General features: G+C 45.0%; 1 protein-coding gene across 2 annotated transcripts in view; it reads left to right on the top strand.

Moving 5' to 3' along the window:
* LOC125035796 (titin-like) overlaps nt 1–11,803 on the top strand; it is a 97,478-nt gene that overhangs the window by 64,373 nt on the left and 21,302 nt on the right. For both annotated transcript variants that reach the window (XM_047628013.1, XM_047628012.1), the window contains exons 7-8: nt 9,975–10,050; nt 10,362–10,499. In XM_047628013.1, the coding sequence (XP_047483969.1) occupies nt 9,975–10,050; nt 10,362–10,499 (214 nt within the window). The remainder of the gene's footprint in view (nt 1–9,974; nt 10,051–10,361; nt 10,500–11,803) is intronic.

The raw sequence follows: 11,803 nt of genomic DNA, 5'->3' as shown, positions 1-11,803 counted from the left end.
TTTGAGTTGGTTCCGAGATACGCTCGGGTTCCTTCGGGTGAGGGAGGGGGGAGGGGGGCACCGCTGGGCTGGGGGGCAAAGGGTGCTGCCCCAGCGATGCCTAACCGGCCACTGGGGCACCCATACTGGTCCCCGGCCGCGCGTCGGGAGGACCAACGGCTCAAAGCGTTCTGCGACTGACGTTGTGTTGGAGTGCGGAGGAGCGCCGTGTGGGGGAGGGCAGCGCAGACCCCGCCCAGTCTCACCTGACTGCTGCACTCACGCCCACCTCCGCCCAGACACTTACCTCAAGAGCCTCAAGACAACCTCCTCAGACCTTAGATCGCGCCCAAGGATCGGTGAACCGCAGTGCCCTCCGACGCCCGAACGCAGACTCCCTCGAGGGAAACGGGCCGAGTGCCGTGACTGTTCGCAACCCCCATAGTGCCCCAAGAAGAAATCTTTGAAAAGAGAAAAGCCAGTATCGAAATATAGTCGCCCAAGACTCGGAAAACAAAGGAAAAGAATCCGTGCTTGCGTTTGTGTCTCCGAACTCCTCGCTCGACTAATGGATGGTATCGTGAAGGCGATTATCGATGGGTTCCTGTACTCGGACCAGCCCCTCCCTGCTACGGTATTTGCATCTCTCCTTCGCTAGTTGTGTTTTGTGCTGCGTTGTCCCCTCTGCCCTCTAATCCTCCCCCGGCCGGTGGCGAAAAGGGGAAACGAGCCAGCCACTCCTCGCATGATGATGAATCCTTTGTTATTCATAGTAAGTGTCCTTTTTCGAGAGGAATACGGAGTGTTTTTTGTGAAAATGTTGATGCTCGTTCGTGAGTTGTCTGGTGTCTCTCGTGATATACATCGTGTTTGTCTTGGCAATGTGTTGTGTTGTATTGTGTAATATTTAACGTTTCTACATTTTGAATGTGTGTCATAAACATCTTTTGTCTTGTTATATGTCCTTACACGATCCCGTAAAGCAACCGGGGGAAAATATACAAACTACCAGCCGCTCCTTTATTTATACGACCTCGACCAAAAACCAAAAACGATCTAGTATCCTCACCACGAAAGGAAAAACCACTATCAAAAACTCCACCCAGCATGCACGAGCAGATCTTACCAAGGGTCATTGCCGCCATCTCCCAGGACACGAGAAGAAACGAGGTCAGCATTCCCGACAGTCCTAGGTCAGGGGGAGGGAGGGAAGGGGGGAGGGGGGAGGGGCGTGTCCTGGAAACCTGTTCTGCTTCGTACGCCAGGAATGCCACGCGCGCTTGCAGTCGCTGCCCTGAATTTCATGCAAACCATTGTTCTTTTTCCTCGGATTTACGTTTCCCTTTTGGTTTTATTGTCTTCGTTCGTTATTTTGCTTTTATTGTTTACTTAAGATTGTCCTTTGAAATTGGTCCACTACTTTACTTTTCTGTTAATAATAATAATAATAATAATAATCATCATAATAATAATATCATTATTATTGTTATTATTATTATTAACATTAATATTATTGTTGTATTATCATCGTCATAATAATAATGATATTGATAATAGTAATAAAATAATGATAATAATAATGGTAATAAAATAATGATAATAATGATATTAATAAAGATAATAATAATAATGACAATGTAATGAAAATAAGATAGCAATAGTGATAACGATAATGGTAATAATAATAATAATAATAATAATAATAATAATTGATAATAATCATAATATTGATAATGATGATAATAATAATAATAATAATAATAATAATAATAATAATTTATTTCTAATGTTACTGTTATTATTATTGTTCATGTTATTATTATTATTATTATTATTATCGTATTTGTATTATTATGATTTGTTTGTCTAATATTAGTTTTGTATTATTATTATTACTATTATTATTATTATTGATATTATTATTCTTGTTGTTGTTGTTACTGCTGCTGCTGATATTACTGTAGGTGTTGTACCTAATATATAAAAAAAAAAAATTGTGCTTTCTAATGTAATGATCTGTTTGAACGTCATACAAACATTAGCATAGTTCTTGCAAACATCTTTCTTTCGTTCTTTTTCTTCAATACACCATACACTGTGTAGAATAATTTAGTTCTAGTTGTTTTGTACAAAATGTGCAGCTTATGTTATTTAGAACAATGCAAGTACATTCTACACCTTTATTGAACTAATTTAGTAGAACCTACAGTAGGTTGTCACCCATTGAAAATCTTTGAATTTAAAATAAGACGTCAATAATAGTAATAAATTTTCCTCTACGCATTTCATGTGGGTTCGTAGCCCCTTCCCTGTGGTCGCATTACGCTGGTGTCAGTAGGGCTAGCACGCCTTTCCAACGTCTAAAAATATGTCTGGACTTCCTTCTCTTTTACGTCACTAAACTGGCCCTCGCTTCGTCACTGTCCTTGTTTTTTGGAGGAAAAAATGTTTTTGTTTTCTCTTAGTACTTTTTTTTTTTTTTGTAAATTCTCCCTCTCGAAGTTACTATTTGTCTTTCGGTCTCCCTTCTTTTGTTTTTTTTTTGTTTTTTTTTCTCGATCTCATTCCTGTTTTATCTGTGGTATGCGGACGTGTTATACAACGGCAGAGCATTTCGGGGGAGTGAAAAGCCATGCTCTCCTTTCTTCTTTTTCTTAGTCTTCCCCAGATGTTACGACTTCGATCTTGAAATCCGAGTGTTTTCCCAGCTTCCCAGTTTCTTTATGTGTGGCAATTAACCGGCGCTGTGTTGTTTGAGTGCCAGAATAGGCTAACGAGCGAAGAGCGTGGCTTAGGTCACTCAATATGGTTAAACAAGAAACTAGATATAGTTATAATTTGTTTTTAGGTTTCTAAATACGAATAAACATGAAAAACAAACAGATATTGTTATAACTTCCGGTACTAGTGCAACATCAGAGGTTACGAAATGTTGATTATGTTCCGATTCGATAGGCCCTCTATAAGGGTTCCCCAGCAGGCGTCCATGAATGCACACGCGCATTGATAGATATCTCATTCTTAAAAAAAAATATAGAATGACGTATGATGTTATCGCAGTCCAACTTGGCAAGAATTAATCAGCTTGTGATCGCGGCCTCGAGTTCAATATGTTCATACTAGTTCTTAATCAGCTGTCTATGCCTCGGGGTGTAACTAGGGAGCCAAGAGCTGAGGCTGAGTGGGCCACAGACGTCATGCTGCCGGGGGGGGGGGGGGGGGGTGTTAGTATTGTTATGAATATCTTCTCTTTCTCTTCCTCTCAGTTTTCTGTATCTTCTCTCTTTTTTTTTATTTTTCTCCCTCATTCATTTCTTTATCTTCTTTTTGTGTCTCCTCTCCTCTCCTCTCCTCTCCCCTTTCCTCTCTCTCTCTCTCTCTCTCTCTCTCTCTCTCTCTCTCTCTCTCTCTCTCTCTCTCTCTCTCTCTCTCTCTCTCTCTCTTCTCTCTCTTTCTCTCTCTTTCTCTCTCTCACTCCCTCCCTCCCTCCCTCCCTCCCTCCCTCCCTCCCTCCCTTCCTCCCTCTCTCTCTCCTTCCCTTCCTCCCTCTCTCTCTCCCTCCCTTCCTCCCTCCCTCTCTCTCCCTCCCTTCCTCCCTCCCTCCCTCCCTTTCTCCCTCCCTCCTTCCTTCCTTCCTTCCCTCCCTCCCTCCCTCCCTCCCTCTCTCTCGGCCAGTTTTTTGCCTTCTCTCATCCAAGCCTTTGTTTCATCTCGTAGACTCTTGACTGAGTGCCGAACACCTAAAAAAAAACGACAGCAGATAAACACAAGATATCTTCCCGTTTTCTGACATTAATGATCCCCTAATGAACCCCACATGACTCACGTCGTCAGCGCGCGAGATATCTTCAGCTCAGGTGCATTCAGGGAAGGGTAAAGACCTCGGCATCAAAGGCCTCTAGGAACCGAGGCGAGACAGGCGATACCGTAGCGATAAGGAACGGAGGGAACGAAAGACTGATCAATCCGGACGCTTACACTAACACAACCGCCGCTCGGCAACTGTCAGGCAGCGTAGCCATGACCGTGATCTTGCCGGTGTGGGGAATGGAAAACTTTCGACGAGTTTTTTTTTTTTTTGCGTCTGCTATTTTGCGCGGGATTGATGTTTTGTTTGATAAATATTTTGTAAGGTTCAAAGATCTTGTATCCGCACTGCACAGTACATACTTATACGCATGTACGCGCGCGCAAATAGTGCCTAGCCCTGGTGAATGATACTTCGGTAAATTGATTCAGAAATAACAGTCGAGACCGACAGACAAATTAATATCCCCATTCCTCCGAAGCAAAACAGAGCAAGAAGCGAAGCGGGTCACGGTCGCCATGACCCATGCCTTGGGTCAGTGCACCAGATCGGCGAAGAGGCGGGTGACACCAAGAGATAGAGAGAGAGAGAGAGAGAGAGAGAGAGAGAGAGAGAGAGAGAGAGAGAGAGAGAGAGAGAGAGAGAGAGAGAGAGAGAGAGGGGGGGGGGGGGGGACACCTGATTGGCGAAGAGGCGGGCGAGGGCAGTGTGACACGCTCGGTGGGCGGAAACTCATCACCGGCCTCTTGGCACTTGCCCGGGCTGGAGACACGGCACGTCGACCGTGACTGACATTTCAAGCACCAACAAAATAAAATAAGAAATAAGAAATAAAAAAAGTGATGAAAAGGGAGGGTATAAAGAAAGATAAATATATAAGAAAACATATGGTAGTCGATCAACTGTCTCCTAGCTTATGATTACAGGGAAAAAAAAAAAAAAAAAATCCTTTCTTTTGTTTTCCTTCTTACTTTCTATATTCTTCAGTTTCAGATACTTAGATAGTTGTGTTTTGTAATGCTCATGTGTCTACCTGCATGGGTGGCTTTGATTATAGACGACATGTGCTCTTGTGTGTCAGCAGATATATTTAGCCTCTTTCTCTCTCTCTCTCCCTCTCTCTCTCTCCCTCTCTCCCTCTCCCTCTCCCTCTCCCTCTCCTTCTCCCTCTCCCTCTCCCTCTCCCTCTCCCTCTCCCTCTCTCTCTCTCTCTCTCTCTCTCTCTCTCTCTCTCTCTCTCTCTCTCTCTCTCTCTCTCTCTCTCTCTCTCTCTCTCTCCTCTCTCTCTCCCTTCCTTTCCAATAAACCACCATGAGTGATCGCGCGCCCGACTCAAAAACAAACACGGCGGTGTTGTGTTGCCCTACTGTTGACATCACCTTCCCTTCGGTCGGACATTGAGCCAGAAACCTGCAGGCTTGACTATATTTAAACCTATTCTATAGTCTAGTGTCGTAGTCTTTCTATGGTTCATTACATATCTCCGTTTGTGAGTGAGAAATTGAGGGAGTGGCTAGCCAAGCGTAGGGTGCACGTGCGTGAGGGTCTGTGCGCGCGGGTGGTAACAGTGAAATCACGATATAATGATGATGGGTATTGGGGTATTCTCAGGCTGGTATGTTGCTGTTAGGGGCAGTGATGGTGATAAAGGTAATAAGAATAGTAATAATGGCGATGATGATGACAGTGGTAGTGACTGATATTAATAATGATAATAATAATGATAATAATAACGCGAGAGCCGCCACCTGCGCCTTCCTCGGCGGGCACCGAGGTTGCAGCCTTCACACCGCCAATCTGCCGCCGTAAACAAGGGATATCAATACATCGTGACGTCATTTACCCCCCTTGGTTTATTCGATGCTCGCGCTGAGGGGTAGGGGAAGGAAAGGAGGGGGGCAGGGGAGGGTGGTAGGGGCATTGGGGCAAGGTGTAGGTGAATGAGGAAGGAGGTGGGGGAGGTAGGGGACTAGGGGGGTAGAGGAAGGGGGTTGGGGAAGCAGAGGCCGAAGTTATGGCGTATTATAGGGGGGGAGGGGGGGTTCTTGGCCCACGGACGGAGGTTACAGAGTCTGTTATGGGGAGGGGACGTTCGAACTGGTATTTTGGGTCCAATCTACTGCTTCTTATTAAGGCCGTTTTTGTATCCCTACATTTGAAATTAGTTAAATGATCGGCAGATCTGGGAATTAATTTATTTTAATGCCTCTTGAGACCGGTGGAGTTCTCTGTCTCTCTCTCTCAGTGTACAACTATCTGTCTATCCATCTATCTTTAATCTTTATACATGCATAATGCATACTATATTCATGCATGCATATATATATATATATATATATATATATATATATATATATATATATATATATATATATAATTCACTTTATTGCACGCGTACGCCCGAATCGACCCACAGTCAGGGCGCGAAGGTGCTTACTGCAGGAGCCAGTGGCGGGCGATGAGGTGCCAGATTACCGTACTGTGGGAGGCACTGGCCATCTGCTCCCGTTTATTATATCTGAACCCAGTCCTTGGCACTCAGCACTGGCTGTCTCTCTGTCTGTGGGTATCCTGTATGAGATGCCTTTTGCAAAGCTGTGCATCCTTGCGTGTAACAGATACACAGTCGTCTGTAAAGAGAATTGTGTGTCCATATACAGACGTACATATTTATATTTATGTGCTCCCCTTTCTCTCTCTCTCTCTCTCTCTCTCTCTCTCTCTCTCTCTCTCTCTCTCTCTCTCTCTCTCTCTCTCTCTCTCTCTCTCTCTCTCCTCTCCCTCTCTCCCTCTCCCTCTCCCCATCCTCTGCTTCCTCTTCCTCTTCCTCTTCCTCTGCTTCCTCTTCCTCTTCCTCTTCCTCCTCCCCCTTTCTTCTCTCTGTCCTCTGTGTCTCAGGGTTAAAAGAATGACCATCATTCTCATCCCGCGACAGACATTTCCTTACCTGTTGCGTAGGCGGGAGATTTTGGCAAGCTGTTTGGTTGTTTACTCACTCAGTCTCGTAATATTCAGTTTTATATATAAACAGTCTCATAACTTCGCCATTTGACTCCGTGACAAAATTAGAAGCAGGTGGATTAAAGGGTAAATGTAAACAAGAAGGACAGGGATGTTAGACAGGTGTTGCTGAGTGTTCCCGGCCAGATGTTCCTAAACTGAGCTGTTGCGTCAAGGTGCACGGTGAACATGTGTGGGGCCTGAAAGCTTTCTTTCCATGCTAGAATTAGCTCTCTATCAGTGTCTCTCTCTTCTCTCTTGTCTTCTCTGTCTGTGTTTCTGCCCCTGGCTTTGTCTTTGTCCGTCTCTCTCTTGATTTATCTATCTGTCTATTTCTCGTTTCTTATTCTCACATTCTCTCTATCTATTTTTCTATCTATCTATCAATCCATCCGTCACTCGCATTCTCTCTCTCTCTCTCTCTCTCTCTCTCTCTCTCTCTCTCTCTCTCTCTCTCTCTCTCTCTCTCTCTCTCTCTCTCTCTCTCTCTCTCTCTCTCTCTCTCTCTCTCTCTCTCTCTCTCTCTCTCTCTTTCTCTCTTTCTCTCTTTCTCTCTTTCTCTCTCTTTCTATCCCTCCCTCCCTCCCTCCCTCCCTCCCTCTACCTCTCTCCCTCTACCTCTCTCCCTCTACCTTTCTCCCTCTCCCTCTCCCTCTCCCTCCCTCCCTCCCTCTACCTCTCTCCCTCCACCTCTCTCCCTCTACCTCTCTCCCTCTACCTCTCTCCTCTACCTCTCTCCTCTACCTCCCTCACTCTACCTCCCTCCCTCTACTTATCTCCCTCTACTTATCTCCCTCTACCTCACTCCCTCTACCTCACTCCCTCTCCCTCCCTCTACCTCTCTCCCTCTCCCTCCGTCCCTCTCCCTCTCTCCCTCTCTCCCCCTCTGCCTCTCTGCCTCTCTGCCTCTCTGCCTCTCTCTCTCTCTCACCGTCCCTCCTTTGACCTCACTCTCTCAGTCTGTGTACTCAAAAAAACTTCCTGACAGTGTAAGCAGTTTCCTTCGCCAAGACATACAAACAGCCGAAAGTTCCTCGACAGTTTACCTGCTATCGATTACAGGTACGAAGATGAGGGGAGGAAGGATATGAGGCACGGAGGGAAGAGGAAAAAGAAGAAGAGATAGGAAAATAAATATGAAAACAAGGGGACGGCGGAGGACGAGGTTGGTGTGATAGGTGAAGGTGCCTCTAGCAGACCTAAATGGGTGGCGAGGGGAGCCAGATCTGCCAGGACCTGCGGTTGGTAAATGTCAACAAATCACTCACCTGTTTTGGGCCCGACGAGGTGTAACGTGGCCGCGAGAAGGATCATTTTGCTTTGATAACCTTCGAGGTGCCATCTTGGGCACTCGCGTGGCACTGATGAAAGCTCGGTGCCCGTAAACCCTCGGTTTTTGATCCGAGGAGACGATTGGGATCTTCGCTTTGCCACCGGTTGCGGGTCGATAGTCGTTGTGAGAAAGTTAGGCAAACAAAAACTTATGAATTGAGAAATATTTTGTTGATTTGTTATATATATATATATATATATATATATATATATATATATGTATGTATGTATATTATATATATGTATATATATATGTGTGTGTGTGTGTGTGTTTGTGTGTGTGTTTGTGTGTGTGTGTGTGTGTGTGTGTGTGTGTGTGTGTGTGTGTGTGTGTGTGTGTGTGTGTGTGTGTGTGTTATATGTGTGTATGTGTGTGTTTGTGTGTGTGTGTGTGTGTTATATGTGTGTGTATATATGTGTGTGTGTATGTATATATATATATATATATATATATATATATATATATGTATGTATGGATGGATGTATGTATATATTTATGTATGTATGTATGTACGTGTGTGTGTGTGTGTGTGTGTGTGTGTGTGTGTGTGTGTGTGTGTGTGTGTGTGTGTGTGTGTGTGTGTATATATATATATATATATATATATATATTATATATATATTTTTTTTATTTTTTTTTATTTTTTATTCTAGGCTTGTGTCGTGATTAATGCACAGAAACTAACGACGTGATAAAAAAGGGAAAACATGACGAGGCTTGAGTTTAACGAATTATGCCTGGCTTGGCGTCGTAGGCAGAGAATGTAATGTCAGGGCTCCTCTTGCCAGAAAACTCCCTTCTGTGGGCGATGGTTGATCTCTTGGCCTGAAGCTGCCACGGCGAGCGGCGCAAACGACGCCTTTTCCTTGCAGCTCCCTAGCAGAACGCGTTGCGCCTTTTAAAAAGATTCTCGGTTCTATTCTGCTTAATTTTTCCGCTGTTGGTTATTGAAGGATGGTCTTTATGCTTGGGAAGAGTGTATGTGTGTGTGTTATTTTGTTTTATCATCATTAATATTATAGTTTTCTATTTCTTTATTTATTTTAAATATTTTTGTGTTCTTGGAGTAGGTGGTTTCTCGGATTTAAAAAAAAAAAAAAATAAGCAATTTGTTGTTATTTTGTTTTCCGATACCCGTAATAATCACTGTTAATTCTGTACCGAACGATTCAAATATACACACGTAGGAACCCTAACCCGAATGAGTCACCGAAAGTTCCAAGGCGCTTTAACATGGGTTCCGCCGCGCCTTCGGGTCATAGCGTGGGCGCCAAGGACCGAAAAGAGGAGCTAGGGGGTCTCCGCGGCGCAAGTAACAGCAGGAGTGTGACGAGGATGATGGCGCGTATCCAACGAATGCCTCTGAGCCAACATAAGCGACGGCTGCGTCTACAAGCCCTCTCGAGCGGTACCATACCTTTTATGGCACCCCCTCCGGCTGGCATTATGTTTACACTCCGGGTGGAGGGCGGGGGTGGGGGGGAGTTGGGGGGAAGGGCGGGGACAGGGAGGGAATTACGTTTTAATGCGGGTCGTTTTCTCCTAAAATGAAAAAAAAAAATAAGGATAGCGATAGTCTGATTTCTTTCCGGTTTACGTAGGGGTTACGTGCTTACACTTGTGTTTATCTTCCTTGCAAAGAATTAGATTTTGTGGTTTTGAAAATCGAGATGCGTTGTTCGTCTCCGTTTTCCTTGTTTCATATTATTAAATGTATTTTATCCGTTTCTACAGAAAAGTTTTAATTGCTTTAAATCCATTCCCACGGAAACGCATATTTTTTTCCCCAATCCCCCCCCCCCCCCCCCCCGAGTTCCTGTTACGAGTCACTAACTGTCGTTTTCTGTCTTGCAGCTTGACTCCTGCGATGAATATGAGGACCGCAGGAAGATCAGAATGCGCCTCAAGGCTCTCGTGGCCGAAAAGAAAGGTAATGCATATCTTCTTCGTGGGCATGTTTGGCTGTAATTGTACGCTATTAATAGTTTTGCATTATTAATGTTTTTAAGATTCTGTTTTGCTTTGTATGATGGCTGAAAATAACTTCAAGAACATTTGTATGCAGTGCATTATATGTTCTATTTGCATAAGCAAGATGACTGTATAATTGGACCTCTCTAGATAGTAATACTTTTCATCACTGCAAAATGGTGTTGGCATAAATATATTTTATGAATCATAACTATTACTGTTATAAACATTTCACAAGGATCACTACTGACGTGCGTTGTGTTTTTGCAGGTCTCCGTGAGGAGCTGAGCGGCCATGACCAGAGTCGAGGGTCACGTAGTCAGACCTCGACGGCGCATTCTAGATTCGAGGCAATGTCCAAATCCGCCACTAGTAACACAAAAGACTCTGATTTGCGTAGCAGTGAGGGTGAGTTGGAACCCATAGTTTTCGATCAGTTGAAAGCGTCCCTTGAGGAATATAGACAACGCTTTGGTGACGGGGCTTCCTCTTCTGGCGGGACACACGCGAGGGCTAATATTTCAGCGCGTGGGTCCTCCTCATCTTACTCTTTCCCTTCCAGTAACCCTAAGTCGAGTGAGGAGCACATGTTCGATTCGGGCACGGAGTCAGGGGACGATTCGAGTAAAAACCAGGACGAACTGGCCGTGTTCATGGAGGGGGTGAGGGCGAACATTGAGGAGGCCGTTCTAAGGAATCGCGGGGGGGGTCAGGGAGAAACGCACACAGACGATGATGAGTTTAGCACCGAGTTGATAGGCGAAGTTAATTCAGTGTTAGACAAGTTGAAGACAAATCTTTCCAAGTCGAAGAGTCAGACGTTTTCTGGCTCTGAGGGTCAGGGGGGACAGGGAACGGAACTGCTCTCGCTCATCGACCGCCTCCAGACTTCACTTGGAGGTGTCATGCAGGACCACGAGGTTGATGAGCAGGGCAGGATGGCAGACAAAGACGGTAATGTAGTAGCTCACGATCATGATAGCGATGAGGATGGGGATGATGAAGAGGATGATGAAGAATATGAAGGGGAGGATGAGGATGAAGACGAGGATGATGACGATGAAGAATATGAGGAAGCTGATGCTGATATGGTAGTGCAGCACAGCCCGGAGAGGAATACAAGTGGTGTCATGATGTCTAGTTCCTCGGGTATCTTACATTCGTCCTCTTATGCCTCATCAGGGGCAGGCAGTCCTGCTGTTGTCACAGGAGGACTTAAATTCAGTGTCAACCTTAATGAAGCCAAAGGTATTGTAATGAAAGTTGATGAAATGAACCAAGAGCATAGTCATAGATCTCGCTCCTCAGACAGCTCGTGCTCAAAATCACCAAGCAAGACCTACAGGACACACTCAGCTCACTCGACACCATCAAGCGATCACACTTCTCTTGAGAGGCAGGAAAGTCGCAGTGAAGCACGGGTTGTCCTCAGCTCGGCCATTGGTAAGTGCAAGTCTAGAGAGGAATTGGTGAGGCAGCCGAGCACCGAGCACGAAAACGAGGAGGAAGAGGAGCCAATCCTAGACGAAGAAGGCAATCAAATTCGAGACGGGACACCTGACAGCAGACTCAGTGATCAGGAAGGATACCGCAAGAAGGACAGGAAGGATATTCCTTGGAAGATCAGGGCAGCAAAGAAACGCTTTGAGAAGCCAAATTCAAAAGAGGATATCACTAAAGGAGATAATGTTGCTGCACATTTTGCTGGCACA

The sequence above is a fragment of the Penaeus chinensis genome, chromosome 20 (genome assembly GCF_019202785.1).
Source record: "Penaeus chinensis breed Huanghai No. 1 chromosome 20, ASM1920278v2, whole genome shotgun sequence".
In the NCBI taxonomy this organism is placed as follows: Eukaryota; Metazoa; Arthropoda; class Malacostraca; order Decapoda; family Penaeidae; genus Penaeus; species Penaeus chinensis.
The sequence above is the reverse complement of the archived record's forward strand: the minus strand, read 5'-3'. Positions and strand labels throughout refer to the sequence as shown.